Source organism: Centroberyx affinis, unplaced genomic scaffold (genome assembly GCF_046629955.1).
Source record: "Centroberyx affinis isolate AG114_WGS23_722 - 3 ecotype Tasmania unplaced genomic scaffold, CSIRO-AGI_Caff_v1 ptg002692l_1, whole genome shotgun sequence".
Lineage (NCBI taxonomy): Eukaryota > Metazoa > Chordata > Actinopteri > Beryciformes > Berycidae > Centroberyx > Centroberyx affinis.
This window is the reverse complement of record NW_027280871.1, coordinates 37,760-63,518: the sequence shown is the minus strand read 5'-3', so window position 1 is coordinate 63,518 and position 25,759 is coordinate 37,760. Positions and strand designations below refer to the sequence as shown.

General features: G+C 43.6%; 1 protein-coding gene across 1 annotated transcript; it reads right to left on the bottom strand.

Moving 5' to 3' along the window:
- Positions 1-473: 473 nt before the first annotated feature.
- Positions 474-23,799, bottom strand: pcsk5a (proprotein convertase subtilisin/kexin type 5a). The gene is made up of 37 exons (XM_071535342.1): positions 23,653-23,799; positions 21,627-21,731; positions 20,239-20,412; positions 19,955-20,098; positions 19,587-19,660; positions 19,233-19,321; positions 18,942-19,114; positions 18,341-18,553; positions 16,168-16,268; positions 15,965-16,068; positions 15,377-15,497; positions 14,902-15,090; positions 14,173-14,309; positions 13,909-14,031; positions 13,614-13,716; positions 13,065-13,255; positions 12,693-12,777; positions 12,155-12,258; positions 11,477-11,615; positions 11,120-11,235; positions 10,386-10,488; positions 9,970-10,106; positions 9,618-9,818; positions 9,272-9,340; positions 9,074-9,116; positions 8,748-8,890; positions 8,394-8,594; positions 7,500-7,583; positions 6,045-6,243; positions 5,494-5,708; positions 4,377-4,619; positions 3,750-3,986; positions 3,419-3,596; positions 2,425-2,642; positions 2,042-2,142; positions 1,577-1,793; positions 474-1,251 (listed from the first exon to the last, which is right to left on the bottom strand). Exons 1-37 carry the CDS (start codon positions 23,797-23,799, stop codon positions 770-772), a joined length of 5,703 nt encoding a protein of 1,900 aa, XP_071391443.1. The 3' UTR covers positions 474-769.
- Between the last annotated feature and the right edge of the window lie 1,960 nt (positions 23,800-25,759).

The window sequence follows — 25,759 nt, the reverse complement described above, 5'->3', positions numbered from 1 at the left end:
GGAATTATGGATCACTGTCTTGTAAATCAATAAAAAAAACCCGATTGAACTCTGAACATTGTTGTGCCATTTTCAGTCATGTCCTATTTGTTAGTTGCTTTCAAGAAGGAATTGAATTGCTTTGCAGGTAAATGATAGTCAGCCAGTTTCCACCTTGTGAAGTCATGAATTACTCACTTCTCCAGTGCCATGATATGAGACTTTATTTGAACTGAACAGCAACACATTTTCAAAATTAAAATTCAACGACAGCAAACACATGGAAATGTACTATAGAAAAGCAAAAGCAGTAATATGATTAAATCAAATTGAAACTGCTACTTCAACACCACAACAATTGCAAAGATGAATAACATGATTGGTCAAATAGACAAAACAAGTAAATGCCCATGAAGAATATGTTGCATATGTGGGAAGTCATAAAACATACAGCAAAAAAGCCTAGAAAATAAATTGTAATTATGTAAAAACGAGCGTTCCTTAAGAATGCAGAACAAACTGGAGTCCTTCTGTCACATATTTAGTTTTGTGAATGGATCACAGTTGTGAAATGCAGCTCATTATAAATAGCTTCTCATGTCTCATTTGGTTCAGCTCAAATTCAGTGGAGGATAAATGAGGCTGTCCCTGAGGGCAGGAGAGATAAACAGCGCAGAGAAAGGAACGAGAGCGAGAGAGAGAGAGAGAGAGAGAGAGAGAGAGAGAGAGAGAGCAAGAGGAGGAATCCAGGAAAAGAAGGAGAAATCTTTCTTAAAGGGATTGTCACGCTTCACCGGAACGTGTAGCTCTCGTCATCGTACTCCAGCTCGTCCTCGTTGTCCTCTCCCAGCTGTCCATAGCGGAACTTCCTGTACACGGTGCCATCCTGGCCCATGTACACGATGTCCTCATCTTCATCGTCGTCGTCATCGTCCTTGCTCCCCGAGCGGCGGTCGCTGATGTCAACTAGCTGCGCCTCCTGGAAGTGGCCGCCGGACGAACTGGCGCGGCCGCCGTAAGAGGTAGAGGAGGCAGAGGTGTAGCCGCCGTGTCTGCTGCCGGCCCCGTAGCCGCCGGAGCCCAGCTTCTCATAGCCGCGGGGGGCAATGTCCGGGGCGGGGCTCTTGGAGCGGGAGTGCTTGATGAGGAAGATGACAGCCCCGAGTCCCAGCACCAACAGGATGGAGGTGGTGATGAAGAGCGCCAGGTTGCCCCCGGCCTCCTCCTCCTCCTCGTTCCTGAAAGCAAAGTTGGTGCTGAGGACGCACTCCCCTAGGGAAAGAGGTGAGGTTTGGAGACAGATGCGACAGTCACTTGATGTTCTGCCTGCATGCACAGATATGACTTTTTATCTGATCGGGGACCTTCGTGACAATGCATTATTCAACACAGAGAGGTGTAATCTGCACTTCATTTCTCTGTGCGGTCAGAAAGGATAATAAAAGTAAAGGGAATGCCACTGTTGTGCTTGATCAGTCTTTATCAGCTCTGGAAAGAAATGTAGCCACAACACTGAGGACTGAACCTCCAATGCCCATCGTTTGCTTCATTACTTTCCCTCGATCTCTAGACATTGTTTAACAGGTCTGCAGCCTACCTCGGGTCTCAGTGCAATTACAGCAGTCCTGTTGCTGCGTTGAGGCCTCCTCCTCCTCCTCCTCCTCCTCCTCTGAGCCCTGGTGGCGGCAGCATAGCAGACAGCGCCCTCCAGCTTCCAAGATGGCCTGAGCAGGACACATGGTGCAGTTGGCCGGGCCGGGCCCCCTGCACTCCAGACAGGAGCTGTCACAGTCCTCACAGCCGTGGCCTGAACCCTGATGAAGGAGACCAGGACAGATTGACAGTGAAATGGAAAAGCGGCATATAGGGCTGCCATACACTGTCTCTACTATCACTCTATCATCAGTGCATTTTTTTTTACTAAATTATCCTTATTGATTCTTAGTTTTTATATGGAATATTTATAAAAGGAACGTTTCTAAAAGAACAGTGTGAGAGTTTCTTCTAAATAGTTAACATTTGTGAAATTAAAATGTAGAGCAGTGCTATTGGGTGCTGTTACCTTAAGCACGGGATACTGCCCCATGTTGCACATAGACTCACACATGCCATCTGAGAGCAGGTATCCCATGTGGCATGAGTCACAGGCCTGGGATTGTTTTCCTGCAGAGACGTGACACCATACCTTTGGATTAGTTAATTAGCTGAATTGTTCACTTCATGGTATGGATCTGTTTGGGACTATATGTAGCATACTGGGTCAATACACATCACTATTTGGAAAGCACTAAATCACATCTACATCTGCAGTCCCTGTGATAGAACAGCGGAATCAATATCCAATCACTTGCGAGTTGTTTGAGAGAGAGAGTGCACGTGTGAGTGTGTGATCATGTATGTGTCTCTCTGCATTACAGTACAATGCTGCAGAGGGGACACTCGTACCTGTGCATGTTTTGCAGCTGGGATGGCAGGGCTCGCAGGTCCTATGCACCGTGTCGTGGTGGTGGCCCTGTGGGCAGGTGGCGAGGCAACGGCCTTCTTTCCGCAAGTAGAGGAGGCCCAGAGTGCAGCTCAGACAGCTGTCCTCCCTGCCCCCGATACACTCACCGCAGCTCGGGTCACACCTCTCACACATCCTCGAGGCCACGTTTCCATAGTAACTACCAGGTAGACAGGGAAAAAGTTGTGCTAGATTAGATTACATTAGATAAGAGCTTTACTTGTCGTGAGGGAGGAAATTCACTTCCACAGACAGTCAGAAAGAGATACATCTATACAAGACCATTATTACTCGGACACTTGACTTGACACAGACTGACACACCATGACCATGAGGGAGTGCAGACATAACAAGAAAACGTTTCACATAGTTTCTATGGAGAGTGCATGTGACTGTGACATAGAGTTTATAAATGATAAAGTTGATGTGCTCTTATTTCGTGGTCTGCTATGTGCTGTAAGAGTATGAGTTGCTTGTGTGCATGCACGTACGTGCACGTGTCTGCATGTGTGCGTGTGTGTATTCTTGTGCGAAAGTTTGAAAGTATGGAGGGCGACACGTCACAGGAATAAATAGCCTTTGTGACAATCTGTATCCCTTATGTGGTCTCTCTGGGGTATTTAACTGCACATCAATTTAACGGCACATTAATTTAACTCTCTCAATCACTGCAGCGCAAATAAAATCAAGTCTAATTAGCATTTTACAGGGCACATGAAGGGCTATTTAAATCTCAAGCCAAATTAGCTTGTATCTCCACACTGAACCCCTGTCCAACTAACTAATGCAATGAAAAGACTCGGTGTCCATAATGTGAGCATGTGAGCAGGTACTTTTACGAAAGCGCAGCAACTCTTTTATTGAGGACAACATTATCTGAAAGCACATAATATGATGGATGATCAGCACAGCTGGATGGGGAGTAGGCTGAATTACCTGTGCTGGCAAGTCTCCACACACTCTTTGCCCTCTCTAAATAGGTGGGCTTTGCAGGTGAGACACTCGTGGCTGTGTTTTCCCATGCAGGACAGACAGGCAGGGTGGCAAGATTCACATTTCTGCCCTGTCTCATCCTGATAGTAGCCTGTAGGGCATTCATCCGTACAGGTGCCATCTGTACCAACAAACACAGATGATCATGAAGCTACAAAAACAGTCGCACATGCACACACATTATGCTCATGTGGCAAACCCCACACAAAAAGCTTTCCAACACACTTGGACTTCGGAGAATTCAGAATCCCTATAAAGAGTTATCTCAACTCACTGAGCAGGAGATGTTTCTGGTTGCAGCTCAGGCAGTGGGTTTTGCCGGGACCTGAGCACTGGTGGCAGTATTTGTGACAGGGATGGCATTCCCCGTCCTGGTCTGCATAGTGGTGAGACGAGCACTTGTTGGCCGGCGGCCCACAGTGGCCGTGGCCATCTAGCTTCTGACCCTCTCTGCAGCTGGTGCAGGAGCCAGCGTGGGGCCCATAGCAGGTCAGGCAAGATACATCGCAGTCTGGAAATACATGTTAAAATGATTCAGTCCCACTTCCAGAGACAGAAATGTGCTTTGTGCTATAAGAATAATGGAATCAAAATATATTATCATACATACAGTGCAGCACATATGGAGATACCAATATTTTTAGCCAGATGAAATGTTGAAAAACAAACTACTACTACATTAGGTCCAAGATTGTCATCATTCATATATTCTTAGCTATTGTGTGGTTATAATTGTACCAATACAGAATACCTGGTAGTTTCTACACAGTTGATCAAGCAATACTGATCTCTCCATTTAATACTGTGATTCTCTGGACGTGGAAAGGCAGAGATGAATATATAAAATTAAGTCTCTTCCAGGTTGAACTGTGCTGTGCTGCTGTAAAAACTAATTAGGCACCTCTACATTCCCCTGCCTCAGGGTCCCTATAGGTATGGGAGGGGCAGTCTGTCAGACATGCCCCGTTGTGCAGAGTGGCCTCTGGGTCCGAGCAGGCATCACAGTCGTTGTCGTCCGGCCCATCGCACAACGCGCAGTCAAGGTGACAGCGCAAACACACCCTTTGCTCTTTGTCCTCAAAGAACGTCTCAGGACAGTCTAGCACACAGAGGTCCTCATGGAGAAAGTGGTACTCCTCACAGCCTGCACAGAGAACAGCTGTTAGCCTTGAGTGGAAGAATGATTTAGTACAACAAAGTGAAACTACATCAAATACAGTAACATAGAAAGGGATGCAAGAGAAAGAGAGATGAACAGAAAAGCCCTCTCTGGACGGCACAGGTTTCACTTGGGGACATCAGAGAAATGAGAAGGCCATTAGATGGTCATAAGATCCAAATGACTTTAATCTCACAAGATGTGACCACAGATTTGACTTGTGATAGGTCTGTATGTAATGACAAGCATGCTCACACCTGTTGATTGTACCTGACTATTGACTATTGAAGTAAAACTGAAATGGTTATACTTTAAATTCTTAATAACTTCTACTGTTAATTTTGACATACTGTGTGTCTACAGCACTTTAAATTCCTAGCAAGCGCTGGAATGACACTCAAATTAGATGAGGTAGCAAACCAGATTGAAATGAAATCACCCAATGCAATCAGCCCAAATAGCATTATTTTTGGGGCATTTTTGCCTTTACTTGATAGTTGACAGTAGAGATAGACAGGAAAGTTTGGGAGAGAGAGAGAGGGATGACCTGAGCCCCCAGGACGCCTATCTTTCTTTATCTGGATATTTTTTTTAAAATAAAGAGCAATAGGTATAGGGTTTTGACTGGAATCTGTTACAGAGCTAGAAAACCACTGACACAGTCATTCTAGACAGGATGAATATTGTGGATTTGGTGGATATGCTCAGGAAAAAACAATAAGTACAAGAACTCCCCGGTAATATCACTGACATCCAGACAGCACTAAAAACTGAGACGAGCAGAGGCTGGTTGAGACTGACTGAGCCAGGAGAGCTGGATTTGTCCTTCACATCTATTCCTTGCATTATGTTTCAGTACCTGTGCACTGTCCAAGTGGGGTGCACTCCTGACAGGCTGAGGGGCAGCGTCTGCACTCCCCGTCCCAGACTGTGTGTGCTGGAGGACAGGCCTCCACACACTCGTGCTTGTGTAGGAGGAGAGGCTCCTCGCAGCTTAGGCAATGAGTAGCATTCCTCCCGCAGGACGCACAGCCTGCTACACAGCTACGACACACCTGGCCCGCAGGATAACCCCTGTCAAAACAGAGACATCAACAGACCCACACATGCACATACACACACTAGCCAATGCTCTGGCCTATGCATGTGTAAACAGACATACTCTGCATGGATAAAAAAGCAGAACCCTCCCACAGGTACATGCATCCTCTCCAAATACATCATGTTATGTCTAAATTAAACATGAATTTGTTAAGACAGATATATCTGACACCATCCAATTTCCAAACTAGGAATGATCAATTTCCAGCCATAGTTGGAGCATAATACATGTTGCATCATGTAAAAAGCATTTAAATCCATTTAAATTCAAATTAAAACAATTAAACAGTGATGGTATTGAGCCCTGACCTGACACACTGTTGGACACATTGTCCGTCCTGCAGGAATAAGGGAGCTTTACGAGTGGTGAGACAGCGGGTGCAGCGCTGAGCGTCCACACACTGCACACAGCCCTGCGGGCATGCCTCACACACACCGCTCAGCCGGCTGGCAAAGAAGCCCGTTGGACACTTTGACACACACGTCTGCTGTGTGGTCAGGAACCGCCCTGGAGGAGACAGACAGAGTAAACAATATAGCTGCAAGCAGCGCTTAGTGGGGTCCAAGCACCCATATGTAGTTTGTATCATCAGAAGTTTGCTTAAGCATGGTAGCACCACCCAAAAGCTCATTTCTCTCAAATTTTGCACACTGTTACAAGGTTCTCAGATGGACATACATGTTGATTTTTAAACTGATCAGCCATTGTAGACAAATAGAAACTAAAATTTGATTGGCTGACACCGATCATGTTTATTTGCTTGCGTTAGCCATAAACATTATGGACTGAAAAATTTTGAAATGTGTAGACTTTGTGCTGTAGGCCAACATCTGCCTTGGTCAGCATAGGAATGAATGGATGGATGTGAATTATACAAGCAATGACCACCGAGGGCGCTAGACTTCCTAAGGATGTGGTAAAACCTGTAGTGTAATAGCCAGCATGTGTGTTTTTTTACCGATCGTAATGAAATTTAATGAAATGTTGACAATGTGTGAACATTTTCAAGATGATAGGCCACAGTTTGACTGAACCAGCATCATCTGTATGCCATGTGTCAATTTGTTCCATATTTACACTGCTGTCATTCGGCTATCTTTTGACCGAGCAACAAAAATGTCTTACAGTAGTTGGGGCCATGTATAAAGAACATAATTACCAAAACTCAAATCAATTGGATTTATGATTCACGAGATAGTAAATTGTTTTTGGAAAAGTTAGAGTGGAGTGATGACATTGAAAGTATTGAGTTGCAATGTATGACACTTTTGGCATGAGCACAGAAATCATTTCATGCAACTTGGAGATGTCTATGACAAACTGATGATCCATGAGGGCCATTTGAATATGACAAAATGAGGAAAAAAACACAAGTACAAAGACCAATTGTCTAAATACTGACTGAAGTTTGATGATGATCGGACATTTCATTGATGAGTTATAGCTACTTGTGGTGACTCAATGGGTTGGACAACAAATTTGAGTCTAACAAGGCAGCACTGAAAACAGCATGTGTGCTTAGTCAACTTTCCCTGGAGAAATAAAGGTTAAAAAAAAAAACTACAGAGCACACACAAACATATGTGTTTGCATATACGCAGTCATGCAAATACACACTGTGCCTATCTCTCAGTCTCTCTCTTTCTCTCTCTCTCACAGACACGCAAGTGGTCTCAGCAAGAAAATATTCTGAAACTGCTGTTCCAGTCAAAGAAGACAAAGCAATAATCTTGACTAACAGACTGACAGAGTGGCAGACAGACCTCTGATACACGTGTTACACTGGTTCTTCTCCTCTCCAGAACAGGACTCACAGGAGGGGTGGCACTCCTCACACTCCCCATCATCTGGAAGAGGAAAACATGACACCAGAAATAACCATGACACAACCACAGTGAAACGAAGGGGCCTCTCACTACAGCACATCATATACACAAAACAGAGGTTCAACATCAGCCAGATATGGACTTTGATTGCTGCACCTTTCCCTCCATCTTCCCTCCCTCTTCCTACCATTCCTCCCTCTGCTGCACCTTCAGTTTTCTCTTCTCACTAAAGCATGTACTATAGGTCATATACAGCAGTGTTGCTGCAAGTTCAATAAACACAACTAATATTATTACTGATAACCAGCTATTTCCAGTGTGAAGCAATTGCAATGATGCAAGAGCCCAATTGGATCCTGCAACATTGTTTGGCTAACAGGCTATTTCCAAAGGCTGTGTGGCTATAAATCTAACATTTTATAGTTGTCGAGATGCAAAGTTTAACAATAGCCTCACTTCTGTGTGTCCATTTTAAACCTTGGTGTTAACTGCTTTCTCAGTGTTATCCTCATTAATTCAGATGTCTTGCCTCCCACTAATTACCATATGTTGTTTTAACTTCTTTCCAATTAATCCTTCCATCTCCTGTGAGGAAAGGGAAGAAACTAAATGTTCAGCACATATAATCAATTATTTCAAAGTCTATATCTGGCTGATGTTGAATAGTCTCCCTCTGTTTTGAGCACCGAAGATGGTACAGGGTTCAGGGGAGGTGGCACACAGACCAATTACCCTTGAAGATTTCTTTTCTGCCCCGGCGAAAGTACCCAAATCCCTTATTCATTATAGCCAGACAGTCGGATTAGCGGAATACAGAAGTATTAGTCTCACCACTGAGAAAGGTCTTAATAGGGCAGACCTCACGGTTAGACACACACTCTCCGTTCTCCAGCCTCCACCCCTCCTCACACGACACGCAGTCGCCATCCTCCGGGCCGTTACACGTCACACAGTCTAAGTGGCACTCCTCGCAGTCGTGGGTGTCTTCATCGCCATAGAAACCGTCGGGGCACATTGTAACACACCTTCCCTCTATAACAAAAAGAGGAGATTCCTTGCTTTCTCTTGCTTCCTTACACACAGATTCCTTACACACATCTGCACACACACCACATGTGCAGACACACACCAAGCAACAAATGATGGTTCATGGCTTCATGTCACGGTCAAGTGGGACAGTTTCACCTGATAAGAAGAGGTCGGTCTCACACCAGTAGCACTCATGTTCATCACAGCTCACACAGTTGTCATCACATGGAACGCAGACCATCTCCTCTTCCACACTGTACGTCTTAGCCGGGCAGTTCTTGTAGCAGCCATCCTGAAAACTGATAACAAACGCAAACAGTCAATACCTGCAGTGTTCTCTCACTCAAATAAAAACCCCCAAAAACATCCTACTCTCACAGCAACAGTGGCCCATTCACTCGAATATGGCAGTGAATTGAAAGGCAGAGTGAGTGCAGAGAGGCAAGATCACACATGGGGAGAGGGAGGGCACACAGCCTTACTTGTAAAAGCCCTCAGTGCAGGACAGGCAATGCCTAGGGTTATCTGTTGGAAACAGACAACAAACTCAGCTCCTCTTTGAGACAACACTACCGCCAGCAACCCTTGAAGATGCGGGGCAACACACTCGGACAGGAGTTCGATCTAGGCGGGGCTCATTTAGGGAAAAACCTTAATGTGTTTACTGAGCTGTGACTTACACAAGACACACTTCTTACAGCCCTCCTCGCAGGCCATGCAGTCATCATAATCTGGATCTTCCACTTCGCCTGAGAGACAAAGAGAAAGAGAGAGAGAGAGAGAGAGAAAGAGAGAGAGAGAGGGAGAGAGAGAGAGAGAGAGAGAGAGAGAGAGAGAGAGAGAAAAAGAGTGTAGGAGAGAGATACAGCGAGAGAAACAATGAGAATAAGAGGGGGAGAGAGAGGGGAGGGTGGGGTGGACAGGTGTGAGACAATACTTTCCAAGGTCACCTCTGATATTGTGGCACTGTGTAAGAAAATGGCCATATGAAAACTAGCCCATGAATAAAGGCATGACCTTGCCCACCTTCTCCACACTCCAGTTTAGCACACACTCCATCAGAGAGGTAGTAGGAGGAGTTACACTTGAGGCAGTGGACCAAGCTGGTGCAGAGGCTGCATTGGTCAGAGCAAGGCTCACAGCTCCTCTCCTTGGTGTGGTAGAAGGCCTCGGGACAGGCATCGACACACTGGCCTTTATACAGGTAACGCTCTATTCCAAACTTATCTGAGGAAAGAGCATGTAAAGGAATGCATTCATCGAAAAACTCGATTTACGGTTTCCTCTCTTTTACCTAATCAGCCTCTCTGTATCTCTTCTCTTTCTCTTTCTCTCTCGCTCACACATACACAATGTGATTTACTTATTTCTTCCTCACCAGTGTCACAGCTGGTACAGTTGGCAGACCCTGCATCTACACAGGTGGCACAGGTGTGGTCGCACAGGTGGCACTGTCCACCTGATTGGTACTTCCCCTTGGCACACTCCGCCATGCAGCGACCCTCATCTAGAGCCCTGGAGCAGACGACATCATCAAAAACAACATTACTTTTTGAACACCACTAAATCAACAGTTATTAAATTTGTCAGTGTAAATGAGCTGACCTTATCTGTCATAGATACAAATGGGTCATAGGGAGAGGAAGAGAGGGAGGGGAGGGCAGGTTACAGCAGCTATATGGAACCCTTTCACACTCTATACCGCAGTGGGACGCCATATTTTTTACTCAGAGGAACACTGGGACTCTGTATGTCCCCTCTGACACTGGTTCTGCAATGCCAAGCCCAACTCACCGTGAAGAAGCACAGCTGATGCAGTCCTCACTGTGCGGCCCTGTGCACTTCAGACACGTTGCATCACACGCGCGGCACTTCCCATTACTGTCCTGGTACTCTCCTGATAGACACATACCAAAAGAACAGTGCTGGCTCAGAACTCAATCCCCATCTGAGGCATAGAGGTAGACTTTAAAATTAGATGCCAGCGAATGGATGACAGACATAGACCAAATACCTTTTACAAATAAACGATGCTGACTTATGGTTGACTACTCATTTGATTCTGAATGAAGAGTGACAGAATAATGCATATCTGATTACAAATGAATAGATATAAAATGTCCATATAACAGCCCTGCTACTCTCATGAAACATTATATTGAATGAGCTGAAATAAATCATTTGAAGAGTTTCATTCCTAAATCGATATATGCTGGAAAAAATCTGCTACCTGGAAATGATTCTGTCCTCAAAAAACAAAAAAACAAAAAAAAAACTATTTTATAAGCAGATGTCTTCATTTAACTGCTAACTTCAGTACTAGCCCATAATGTGCTTAACGTCCATGCCAGCAGTCAATATGGGAGAGTGGGTGTCATTTTTTTAAATGGTGGATATCTCATTTTGGAACAGCAGCCAGTTAGAAAAATAATCAAAAACCTAATTTATCCAGGTTGCAGTATATTTATAGAGGCCTAGACTGCAGCAGTGAGTTAACATGTAATAGAGAAAGAATTTGGATGACTGACCGTCTCTGCACACAGTGCTAACCACACACGCTCCCTCCTGGAGGCTGTGGCCACTGGAACAGCTGCTGCAGTTTCCCCTACTCTGCCCCACACAGGTGAGACAGCTGGCGTCACACCTGAGGAGGAAAGCACAGAGACTGAACGAATGCACACACACACACACACACACACACACACACACACTTACACAACAACACACACATACAAAGACTACACTCACACATAGGCACACAACAACACAGAGAGTACAAACAAACACACACACACACACACACACAGAAGCCAACCACCAGAATAAGGCCTGCCATCAGCAGATAAACAAACCACCCACACCTGAACACACACCAGTGAGCTCACCTCCTACATATCCTGTGCCCATCAGCTATCTCTGGGTTTGGCTCCGTGGCATAGAACCCAGCACTGCAGGAGGACACACACCTCCACTCCTCCATCAAGTAGCCTTCTGCACAATGGTTACATGCCTCCACACCTGCACCTGATGCCACATAATAAGGAAACATACCCATTTTTTATGTAGCTGTATGGGTGGGCTGGGTGATAAGCATAAGGATTTTTTTTTCAATATCAATATTATCATGATATTGTTTACATATGCAAAATCACATGTTAAATAGACAAATTGACGTTCATCGCATTGAACTGCATGGTAATATTAAGTGTGATGTTAACAAAACTCTGAAATTTTCAAATAATATTCCTTAAATTGTTTCACACCTCATTTTGTCTGAGTTTTTAAATATAATTTACTTATCATCAATTTAGACAGCAGAATTATGTGTCACGATATCACAATATCATAATTTTATCACTTTATGATTCCACTGCAAGACGATAAATGATAATATTTAATTATTGCCCAGCCCTATGTAGATGGACACATTTTGCAATGCTGCATGACACAAAAGAGTGCTACAAAACAACAACAATTTCTGGTCAATGAAATTTTAACACTAGGCAGGACGTTTTGGTACAGTTCAGGACCACTGACCCCTGACCCTTGACCTCTGACCTCACCTGCACAGGTAGCGCAGGCCTTATGGCAGGGTTTGCAGGGACTCTCCTGCTCGTCGTGGTAGAATCCTGGCGCACAGCTCCGCTGGCACCGATTCCCCTGCAGACTGAAGAGGGCGGAGAGAGCATGTGGCACCGTGACACACACAGCCAATCATGTGACACCATGAAGATGACTCATTTCCATTAGACTGCAGGCTCAGTTTTCCAACCCACAGCACACCACCACACGCACTTGGTGAACTGACTCATTGAACATTGTATTCCGGAAACTTCCAACTCAACATTATGATGAATTCCGTCTCTTTTCTGTGACGGCAATGCAGAGTGGGAATCGCTACAAAATTCTCTTTGTTAATAAAGTATTCTACTATTACTGTGATATGAATGCAGAGTTCAAATGACTGGAGCTTTTTCTAATTGTTATGAATGTGCAGAGGGAGAGTATGCAGGGGGAGAATCAGTATTCTCAGTGGCTGGAAGGTAAGGAGCAGTGTTTACCAAGCAGTTAATTCAAGCATCATCAGAGAATTTGTTTCACCTTGTGCCTGGTTTGCATTCTGTGCAGATGCTGTAGGAGGTGCACTTCAAGCAGTTTTCACTGCACTTTCTGCACGTATTCGCATCTGTGGGGAAATCAAACAATACACACGGCATACACATCACAGCGATTAATCAATCTCACTCACACACACTTCAACTGCAGTTACATAAACAGACTATTCATTAACAGGCCGATATTCAGCTGTCTTCAAACAGCCTCTCTGTAAGCATAGGCACGGATCCTTGAAGATTCACCTGAGAAAAGCACTTCTGAATCTAATTAATTAAGTGTGATCACAAACAATTTTGACAAAACAAACTTGTCGGAGAATGATGTAATGTAGAAATGCTTAAAGGCCAGAAATCTAACCATAGTCGAGGTAGTAGTCATCCCCGCAGCTAGCTGTGCAGGTATTGGTCTCCTCAGTCAGGTGACGACCAGGTTGACAGGAGGTGCACTGGTCGCTACGACTACCAGTGCAGCTCTCACAGGAGGAATAGCACCTCTTACAGCGCCGGCGGTCACCCCAGAAGCCCGTTGGACAATCTGATACACACATCCTATTGGATAGAGAGAGACCAAAAAATATACGTGATAAGAGGTTGGCCTCTGTCTTGAGAGATAGTGGAGGAAATGAGGATCTGGGTCCACATTAATCAACTATCTTTGAGTGGTGATGTGAAACCTGTATGCCTCCATAATGTAGTGCATGGACATGGATATTCTTCAAGTATGCAAGCCCTATGGAATCTTTATGGAGCATGTTTTGGCATGGAAAGGTGTTTAAACATGTGGACTAACTGATTCTTTATAATTGCACATTTGAATGTGCCATAGGCTCTGTCGCTACAGTATTAACATCTAGAGTGTCCTCTAGATGTATTAAGAGTACTCTACACTGTGTGTGATCACTCTAACCTTGTGTTGTTCTTGAACTTGAGAAAAAAATTTAAACACGTGACACACTGCTGGGGGCCGGGCCCCTCACAACCATCGTCACTGCATTCTGGGTCGCAGGGTCCTGCAAGGGCAAACACACTCAAAGTCAACACATCATCATGGCAACAACAAGGAAGTGATGCAGACTCCCTATTCGATTCCCCATTCAGATGGAAAAACACCTAAACAGACTGAACTCTACAAAGGAGTGCAGTTAGTAGCTGTGGGTGGGGTCTCAACTGGAACAAAGAGCAGTTTAGAGTGGGTGACTCACCACTGTATTCTTCAGTGAGGTCACTATCCATCGGCATCTCAGCTGATCGGGCTTGCTCGCGATGCATGGGATACGGCTGCTCTGACGTGCCATAAACCACCAGGGACCACTCCTTCAGCGTCCCTATAAAATAACAGAGAAATAGAAAGAGAGCAACAGGAGAGGCTTGTCTCAGGAGGCCTGTACTGTATCTTAGCTGCTGTTCTAGTTGAGGTTTGATGTATTTTTCATAATACTGAGATGATACAAAGAGAAACAGCAGACCTAGTTCAGTGCCGTTTCTCTTCTGAGAGGGAGTATCCTGGATTTCCAAACTCCATTCCCCCGCTGCTGCCTCTCCCCAGCAGTGGGTTGTCATAAACTCCCAGTTCTTAAATCCCTCAGTGGAGTGGTCTAGAGGCCTGAACAAAAACAGTGGCTTTAATCATGACTATACTTGTTTTTTTGCAAGAGCTACATATTATATACAGTCCTGAAAAAAAAAGGCTTATCATGCTCATTCAATTGTTTTATATCACATTGCTCAACAAAAATGAAAGAATTGGGTCTATCTTGCCCAAGCTAGCTAATTTGTGGTGTATTTTTAGCATGGCAGACTTTTCCCCAAGTTAGCCAACGTTCGCCACTAGTGGCAAATTGTCAGGAATGAAAAGATTGCCAGAAGCTTGCTCAGATACTAGTTCCCATGAATTAGCATATGAATATTTGTTTCTGCAAACTTGAGCACCATTGTTGCAAATTACCAGCTGTGTTTGCCAGAATCTACACATTTTTTCTTATGGGGTGGGGTGCACAACAGATGAATTTATCACTGCGAGTTTATCAAGAGCAAGGACCCCTAAATAGCCAGAATTAATGGTTGCAGATTAGGTGGAAACTATGTAGTGAAGCTTTAATTTAAGGGAGTGTAAAGGAGTTTAAAGGAGTGTAGCAATGCCTATTTAGTTGAGTGTCCACACCTTATTTCCAAGAGGGTGCAGTGTTCTCTGTTACCTGTTAGCTAGCAGCTGAGACATGGTGCCTGAAGGTGATGTGAGCGTGATGGAAAGGTCGCCGCGACGACTGTGAATGATGGTAACACGGACAATGACATGCTCCACATAAACAACATGCTGCAGGGGTTTACCAGAGCAGCCTGTGCTCTCATACACAGACCTCAGCACAGAGCCCGGACGAATAGGTCTGTCATAGGATGCAGAGAGAGAAAAAACAAAACAAGAGAGACACATTGAGTGGCAAGAAAAGAGTCAGATAAAAAGAAGCACAAAAGAGAGTTAGAGAAAAAGGCGCAATAAAAAAATGACACCCATTAGAGCGGGTGAGCATGAGTGTGAGAGAAAGCCACATGAGAGAGTAAGACAGAAATAGAGTAGGTGTGATAAAAGGAGAGGAATCAAGGGAAATCCTAATTCAAAGAGGAGATTTCTTCACAACTGTCAGGTGGCTGGCAGTACGGTTAGCGCAATACCTGCTCAGCTGGATGGGAGCCTCCTCCTCACACACACGCTGGGGAGGGACTTGCCTCCACTGCTCAGCCTCCTTCACCATGCTCTCCGCATCCAGAAGGCCAAAGCCATACAGGTGGCTCACTGACAGACAGACAGACAGACAGAATAACCCTCAGCACCACCCAGCCCACCCCACCCCACCCCAAAAATACACACACGCATACAAATACACACACACACACACACACACACACACACACACACACACACCATAAATAAATTTGCTAGGACATAAAAGTCACTGTAGCTTGTAAAATACTTCACAGACTCCTGGGACTTCGTGGGCGTTTATCACCGTTGTGCTCAGAATATCTCATTAGTTTGTACGCTTGCTGTTTTATAGCTTTCCTAAAAAGTGCTGAGAGAACATTTACCAAAATATGCTTTTCTAGTCTACCTTATCTTAGCTCATATTGACTATCATAAGGTTTGATCAGATTAAATCCTAAGGTTATCCTTATGTTGTTGTTTAAACTATTGGTAATTGTAAATATTGAAAGAAAAAACCTGTCATTTGTATAAAAGTAGCATCAATGCAAAAGCAATACCCTTGTATCCAGCCCCATTTAAGTGCCAGTCAGGAGCATTCAGATGATGTGCTTGTGACGTTCGGACAATAATATGCTGCACATCCCTCCAAGTAAGCAAGGGGCTGAGGAAGGGTCAAACAGACAAAAACAAACTGACTGATCATACCTATTGATTGCAATTGTGTCTATGTATGACTTTTGTGTGTGGGAGAGCTGGTTACTTGGCATCCAAAGTGAGAGCGATGACCCCTGCAGCCATGGGGGACGAGACTGAGGTCCCTGAATGATCCTTGTTGCAGCCCTGCTTCAGAGCCAAGGTAACCTGTCAATGGAAGGACAGCAGATCTTCTTTTTATCTTTTCAATGTTGAATTGTATTGTTATGCTTATACTATAGTCTTGGGCTATTTCTGCTCAGCTGAATGGCCTTAATGGAGTCACCAGCACAACACTCACACTTATTCACACTATTAGTGTGCTCGCTTCAGCAAGAACACTTTCTTCTATACTATTATTCTTCCGCCCAGTTTTTTGGACTTCAACTGCTACTAGTAACTACTACTAGTAACCGACTAGCAACATCCCAGCAACCAGTAGTAATCACCTAGCAACCAGTGGTAATCACCTAGGAAACACATAGAAACACCCTAGCAACCTCCATTAATCATCTATCAACCACCCAGTAACACCCTAGCAGCTGCTAGTAATCACCTAGTGACCACTTAGTAACACCCTGGCAACCACAAGGAATTGCCTAGCAATACCCTTGCAACCACCCAATAACAATCTAACCACTAGTAATCACCTACCAATTACCTAGTGAAACCCTTGCAACCACTGGTAAACACCCAGCAACTACCTAATAATCAGTATTAAACACCCACCTGTTAACACCCTAGCCACCACTGGTAATCACCACACAACCACTACTACTAGTAACACCCTCGTAACCACTAGTAATCACTCAAGCATCCACCAATCCACCAAATGAGTGGTGTCTGTCTAATAGTGCTAGATTTAAACCCGTAGTGGATGCATATGCAAATCAAGATTTTTTTGTTCCCATGATAATGATGAACAAAAAAATAATGACAATGATATGTTAAAATATCGGATACTCAAAATAATTGCAGCAGAAAATAAGATCTTTTGAAAGGTTTGTTTGGCTATTTGGATTGGCTGCTAGACACAGCTCATTACTGCTCATTACTGCAAGACACAGGCATTATTGCCAGTAAGTCAGACAAGTAGGGGGTATTCTGTCCAAGAGTATCTCTCTTCCAGCTTGAAGAAGCTGAAATAATTTGGCCATACTGTCTATGGTGGCATGCAATATCTCCTGCTTCTTCAGTTTTCTTTCAGTTTTTTCTCTCCTTTGTATAGGCTACTCATTTAAATCATTTTCCTGCAATTGATATTGAGCTCATGTGGCCAGCTTGAAAAGCACAATGGCAATGTGCTTTCTGTTTGAAGATAGGTTCAGTCAGACTCGTCAAAATCAGCTCACAAAATGCTCCTATGATGGCACACAACTGTTTGACAGTTGTTTTAGCCAACACTAATTAGTTAGAACTGTCTAGAACTGTTGCTCACTAGAGTTAGCATGAGTTTGGCTCACAACTGGGTGGAAGGGCTACTCACGCAGAAAGTGTTGTGAGAAAGTTTGGCTCTCGCCTTGCCGCCTGCAAACTATTGTACAGACAGTAGCAACAAGCTGTTCCAGAATAATTATCATAACACATGACACATGAAATGATCAGGAGAAGCAGGAGCAGAGAGTGTTGCAGTAAATGTCAACATAATTTTGTCTGATAAGTCGATGGACCTTTGCCAACTGTTGAGTGACATTAAATCTGACATTGACCTGCCCTGCCTTAATGGATTAGTCTTAAAGAGTGTGTTTGCAATTGGTAATTGAGTGGGGCTCTTCAGGTAAGCAGTGTTCTTTTGGGGGTCACATGTGCCACAACTAGATAAAGTTTGTAGTGAATAAGATGGAAATTCAGGACTATTATCTTGCACAACTGATGAAAATGTGCACAATTTGTCCATACAAAGAAATCTTAGTAAATCAAGGCCTTTGTATATCTTACTAGTCCATACCCAGGGATGCGCGCGCCACAACTATGTGCAGACTTGCCAAAAATGTGCATAAACAGCGTAAATTTGGGAAAATGGAAAAATCACCTTCGTCAGTCCCTGCCTATGCCAATGCTCAATGCCCATGTGCAGTTTCAGATTGATTGGCCAACCCATTGAGGAGCAAAATGGATGCAGACAGACAGAAGGACAGAGTTTTCCTCATTTTACAGTAGGATGGTACTGTGTACCAGTGCTATACTGTAGATTTCTAATGTTACTCTTACAGCATCTGTATCCACCAGCCTTTACTCACCATCCTGGAGCTCTCTATCCCTCCACCGCTGTAAGCTGTTGCCAGGGTGGAGGAGCACTGCTCCAGGTAATCTGGCTTGCTTCCACCCTGGGTGCTGCTGCTGATAGAGATAGTGTAGATACTGTTGGTGTAGCCATCACAGGAGCAATGGTCGCCTCTGCGCCCTCCATTCCCAGATGCCCAGACAAAAACAGAGCCCCTCCCATGCCTGCCCTGAGATTAATAAGGGGAAGCAGACAGGAGGGATTCATTTATTAATGATATTTACATATTGATAAGGAGATAAAGATAAGCCCTTGAAGTAAATATACAGCCGCAGGTGAGAGACACAATCAGAAACAAACATTAAACACACACATACTCACACATGCTCATGCACACACACACTCGCACAGACACTCACACGCATGCACACGCACGCACGCACGCGCGCACACACACACACACACAATCTCTCATACTTTCAATCCCTCACGCATACATACACAAACACGCACAGCAAGGAAGTCCTTCATTCTTTCATTCTCTCTCTTTCTGTCTTTCTTTCTTTCTTACATGCACACAAATTCTTCCACTTTTCCTCTCTCACTCTTTCCCTCACTGTTTGAATGCCATTCTGTAAAGCCAGACAAGCCAGAGGCCCAGGACCCTCCAAAGTGGTCCCATCATCCTCTGGCCCCCAGCTCGCTAAGTAGATATCTATATGCTGTGGTCTGAAGCTCAGCGATTGGGCCTCCACCATGTCTGTCACATCTCCATCCAGCATACGGATGCCTACAGATACAGGGGGAGACGGAAATATAATAACCTTAGTATCCATGATTTACGTTACTCATCTCTGACCTCCAGGAGCCCTTCAGCCTGAAAGCTTCAAGCCGTCACACGGACTCACCGCCTATCCTGGCATGGAAAGAGACTCCGACTGTGCACTGAGAGTTATTTGCAGCTGCAGCAACCATCCCTGCACATTCAGTCCCATGGCTTCCAAGAAAGGAGGAGAAGAACAGAACATGAGGTTAGATGCATATGCATGAGGAGAAGACAGGCTATTTGCGTTACATCAAACCAGTGAGAAGACAGAATTTAGGCTGGTGCATATGCATATTCATATATGCATGCAATTACCGGAAATGGAAAGGAAAAGCATGCATTAATTAAAGTTACAATATAAAATGATGACAGGGAAAGGGATACTGCGAAACAGGTGTGAAGAGCAATCAGTGTTCTAGAAATAAGAAGTACTGACTAGTTAGCATTATTGGAATCATATGGAGAAGGATCTTGGTCTTTTCCATTCACATCATAGCTGGCGAGAGGGTCCTGAAACAGATGGATAGTCAGTAAGAGCACATAAAGAAAATGCCAGTGGCCATCTATTCCTATTTCATCAGACAAATCGCAGAGAGCATTATTCACCAGTCAACTAGACAGTAAAGTGGATGAGACATTTAATGTCCATTCCAATTCTCTTAGCCGACCTTTCCAAACCTCTGGCCCAAAAGCTCTGCCTGCAATATCTGTCTCCGCTACGCACTCTTACTCTGAGAGCTCTGCCAAATTGCTTATGATTAATGTCCCCTTCCCGAGGAGAGCGTCCCATCCCAGGGCACTTACATAATTTGGCTTGAGATCCGGATGCTCTCTCTCAATGCCATCATCTAGGACAGACACCACCACACCCTTCCCAGTATACCCTCTCCTCCAGGCTGCCTCGATGTTCATGTGAGACTGGCAGCCTTTGGAGTCATCACTGCAGTGCTGTGGAGCAAATAGTGGAACATCAATTTACCCCTTGGGAATAAAGAATAAATCAGGCTCTATTTTGGGCTCTGTCTGTCTGGGTTTATGTTTCCGTGTTTTTGACTTGAATTTAGCAAAGAAAAAAAAATCTGGCTCACAATGTACCACAGGCTGTTCCACTGTGGGTCATTGAAGTACAGCGTCTGGGTGTGGTTGGACTGAAGATGGGTGGTGGGAGTGTGTTTGGTCTTGATGTCAATGGAGTAGATGTGACTGGCTCTGGAGTTCCTCTTGGCTCTTCTCAGGACCACCTGCTGCTGGAGCCATTCCACCTCAAGAGCAACACACAGGGTTTATATATGTAGATGTACAGGCATTTGTATGGTGTGTTGGGCAGATACATGGACTTACATGTTGGCTGATTTAAAGGACCATACCGGTGTTTTTGCATGTTTTAGCTCATTTATTACACTGCACACATACCATACATTACTACCGACCATTTTTCAAAGCATACCATACTTTTCTAGATCGTTAACTCGATTTCCCTATTTTTTTTAATTCAAACATTCAGGTGATACACCTACCTTCAAATTCTCTGCTGCTCCGACTAACATTTGTGGCTGGGTTTAGAAGTCATAGATGTTTGAAATTAGTTTGTAAAACAATCCTTTCTCCAGGGACTATTTTCTGGCAGACTTGTGCATTCTGTTGTGTGGGTTTCTGAGTGCGACAGAGAGGAATGGTCTATTCATGTGCTATCGATAAATCAGAAAAACAAATTTCATTTTTGGTGCATAGCCAGAGTATCATAACTTTTTAAGGCAAGAAGAAGCTAAATCCACATTGTCCTTATCATCGTTTGTCTTCTGGGTTTGATTTTCCGAGCAAATAGCGCATGAATGCAATGCTGTTTGGCTGCCGACTTTGAAATCCTGGATGTTGCAGCTTCCCACAGGCATGTGAACGCACCAGAAGGCGTGTAGACTTTTCAAATCAATGTGGGAATTAAACTACGCAATGATAAAGTAACTTTGACAAAAATATACCCAGGCAGGATGTTCACTGAGGTGGATTACCTCATTATCTCAAGCACGTTTCAGGTCTCTGCAAGTTGATTTTTGTACTGTATTGAAATGAATGGAAATGAATGGCTGCCTGGGTAGTTTGGAAAAACACTTTCAGACATCTAAACAAGTATGGTATGTTTTGGAAAATGGTCGGTAGTAAAGTCAAGTATACGTGAATTGTAGTAAATGGGTTAAAACACCAGTATGGTCCTTTAAATGCAACCACTGCATAATGGGCATTGTGTTGCATTATGAAAATGAAGTCTTGGCATCTGTGCGTTTGTGGGTGTGTACATGTGTAGAGTCAGGGGGTACGTGGGTGTGTTTGGATGTGTGGGAGGGGTCAATGCATGTATGTGTGTGTGCTTATATGTTTGTATTTGGGGGAGGTGGGGGGTTGTACTAGCTGTCATGCAGCTGATTAATAATCTAGGAGAGTCTTCCAATGCACCTCCAGTTGTATCCCGTTACCGTACCTTGGTCTCCTTGGCGATGCGGACAGTAACCTCTTTGTTGGACACAGTGGACCGTTTCACTGTCCCGCTGTGGTGAAAACTATAACAGTTCTTCAGGTCTCCAATCTGACAAAAACAAATGTCAAATCCTATAAAATTCCTTTGTTTTCAGGTGAAGGTGTGCTGCTCATGCCACTGTGTCACTGTACTAAATAGCTGTTAAATTATGAAGCAAGCGTTGGTATCTTTCATTAAGGAGGCTACCTTACACCAGTGATAGTTTTTCAGGCAAGGGCAACCTGAGCCACAAGACTCCAGTCAGACTTCTGGTGCTCTGTGTGTGTGTGTGTGTGTGTGTGTGTGTGTGTGTGTGTGTGTGTGTGAGCATGCGTGCGTGCGTGCACATATGTGTGTGTGTTCACCCTGGTTTACCATAATGCCATGACGTTAGCAAACCCTCAGCAAGATTATTTATAAAATTTAAGAGAAGCACTAACGAGTTCAAGGACAATAAAAAAAGAGTCATAGGTTGGTGGTTTGCAGTGAATGACGATAATACATTATGGTCACATCACAATTTATTCCCAGAGGGCTTTGTTTAAAGTTGCTCTTTGATTTTTGACCTCAGCACTACAGCAAATTAGCCTTTTCAAATGCAAAGGGTCTTTTTGGCCTGTATCAGTCTCAATGAAAGACTCAGTTTACAGCACCTATCCTAACAAGGCAGTACACGTGTTGAATTTAATAGGCCTTGGCTCTACAAATCACTAGCTCTTTATTTTATTTTATTGGTTTTACTGATTTACTGATCGTTTTTATTCCGACCCTTGACACTTTTTCCACTTCTGTAGGTCTATTAACTAGCCTCGTCTGGTTGATTTATGTATTTATTGCTGTCATTGGTAATGGGTATATGTATATGTATATGTGTACACATAAATTCTTAGCAACATTGACTGAAATGACAATGAACTATTGAATCTTGAATCTACAAGGTCAACTACTCGGCTAATATCATATCAGGCTGGGGGGAGCAAATGAAGTCGAGAGGTGAGGGAACAGATGTGATATTTGGCCATGACAGCCTTGAATCATTCTCTCACGCTGACTAACATCCGGACAGGCTTGTAATGTAGATGGCGAGCTGCTGACTTGTGATATAAAAAGTGCTGCAGGAGGCCACAGAAGAAGGGACTTTCCATAATGTCAGTGTTGGAGAGTAGTTTCACTACATGTTATTAAACTAGTAGTTCAACTACATTTTGCAGTAGCTTAGTGATAACTCAAATTTAGATTTGCTTCGTTTTAATGTTATTACTTTTTGTCATTTTGAGACATAATTAACAACTGTAACTACCAAATATTTTGGCCTATTAAATATTAGCAAGTTAGATTAGATAGACTAGACCATTTTATTTATTTATTTTACCTAACATAAAGTTAATATTCCTTCCACTTTAATTGAAAATAAAATACAATGTGTTACCATCCTAATAAGTGTTGTTTCTTTTGCAGTCATGTGATTTTGTAGCCTATTATATGACACTGAAGATGTAGAAATTCACTGAATGTATAGAAAATTAGGGAGATTTACTCTTTTCATACACTGATGAGGTGACTCCAGGTAAAAGGCATTATCACTTATTTATTTTCTCATTAAATCTATACCAATCGCAAAGGAGGAGATGCAGACAAAGAGAAGCGGACGAGTAACAGAAGGATTTTTAAGCTTTGAGACAACTGAGATGTGGATTGAGCAAAAGGGGCTGCAACTCAATATCAGGAAGATCTCCCTAATAGTGCAGTATTCACTGTATATTTCTCTTGAGGGCAGTTTTGCTGTAGCTCGGCTTCTTAAGATGTGAAGTTGTAAAACTACACTTTTAGACTAGCTTCCCCCACACTATATGAAATATAGACGGTGAAAGAGACCGGGAGCTGATAACACTTTGACAGAAATTACATCAGGAGTGCAAATGCTTAGTGGGTGCTAGTCTGTCCCTGAAGGTTTGTCTGGGGTTTCTTTACTGTGTATCATCACACTCACCTGGCCCATATTTGTAAATCCATATTTTTCTGCTATCCTGTTTGCAGACTCGTGGTCCCCGGTTATTTTCACCGCCCAGTCGTTGGTGTATATCGTTGCATGACAAAACTGGAGGAGAGTTCCCATCCACAGCGCGAAAAAGCACATCATTACTGCTGAGTTGGATATGTTTCCTCTCGTGTTGAATCTACCCGGGTGTTTCATATGTTTTTCCTGGAGTCTGTTCTTCTTTTTGAGTTATTTCTCATAGCGGGGAATAGTCCAGTCTTACGAAGATTTGGGTTGTAAGTAAAGGCGTTTTGTGCTCTGCAGAAACGACATTTGCCGGCTGAAGACTCACCTTCATTGGGAACGGGTGGCTATCAAATTACTACTTCAACATGGGTCCCAGGGCTCAGCTATAGTATCCTTTACGACCTGTTGTGTTGCAGCCAATAATTTCCTTTTATTTGTGGTGGCTGAAGCAATAATCTAAAGTAGACAACGTGTTGCAATTGACACCAGTTGTGCCAATATGGTAGACCTTTTTCTACACATACTTCTTGACCAAAAAAAAAAAAATCCTATAATTTTTTTAAATGGTATGCAAACATCACGCTAAATATGCAATACCCCAAGTCTCCCTGAAGAATATTATAGTAATAGGCCTACTATAGGAAATAAATAAAAAAAATACCATATGAACAAAAACGTCACTTTATATCCAGCCACAGTACCACAGACACACAATAAATTCCTATAGGCCTATTATAGGAATATTATAGTCATCTTTATTAGGCTTCCATTAATTAGGCCCACTATGCATCTCTCAACCTGACAAAATGAGAAGCTAACATATGGCAAATGCTCACAGAGAGATGCAGCCTGTATTGACAAAGAAGGAAGGGAAGGATGACGAGGACCTGGCGAGGCACGAGCCAGATGGTTACCAAAGTGTGTGACGGCCTGCAGGCAGTTTATCCGCCCTTACTGAAAAGAAGTCACCCTATAATACAATTTAGAAGGATGCTATGCAAATATCACAGCAAAACTATTAGTCTCCCCATGAATATTAAAAAACAAACAAAAAAAGGAGTCTAGGAGAGTGAGAGAGATCCAGGTATCATCTCCCTAATTGCGTGACTTGGCAACAGTGCCTGTGTCTGGCAGCAATTAACGTTAGCAACCAATCAGAACAGCCGCTATGACCACTGCCAAAGACTTCTGAATTTCCGCCAACTTTCAAAAGATCTTATTTGCGCTAAAAAAAAAAATTGGGGGAGCTCATTTTACCAGGTAGCCTAACTGGGTGCTATATCTAATTAAACTGCATAATTTACTATTATGTATGCGTTTAGGCACATATGCATGAACGGCACAGGTGTTTAGTAGTGCTATCAAGCAGGCGCTGTCTGCTCAATAGGCCTAGGCGAAGTCTGCAGTTTTGTAGGCTGTAAAGTTAGCATTTCCGCCAATTGGTATGTAGTCCAAATGCAAGAAATGCCAAAAATAAAGTCTGTGCTACACAGAGGCTTACTACATATACTTTGCTTTGTGTCATGAAATAAAATAGGCTACATCAATTAATACCCATGTGAAGTTTTGTGCTTCAATTTTTTATATTGATGCTGGCAAAATTAATGCTAATCGTTTGGGAAAGAGGACTACAGCAGTTGTTAGCTGGCTATCTGGCAGTTTAACATGATTAGCTATTTTTTTCTTTTTTTCCCCCATTTTCTACCAATTTTTGTCGTTGCCAATTCCTTATGTTCTCCAGCAGCGATTACAATTTTCAGTCTTCCTGGGTATGCCTCTACCAGCTTTACACACCTGGATTTGGGCAGTTTCTCCCATTCTTCCTTGTAGATCCTCTCAAGCTCTGTCAGATTGGATGGGGAGCGTCGTCGAACTGCAATCTTCAGATCTCTCCACATATTTTCAATGGGGTTCAAGTCTGGGCTTTGGTTGGGCCACTCAAGGACATACAGATACTTGTCCCGAAGCCACTCCAGCGTTGTCTTGGCTGTGTGCTTCGGGTCATTGTCATTCAAGTTGAGTCTTCGCCCCAGGTCTTCTTCAAGGACCTCTCTGTATTTGGCTCCATTCATGGTTCCCTCAACCCTGTCCA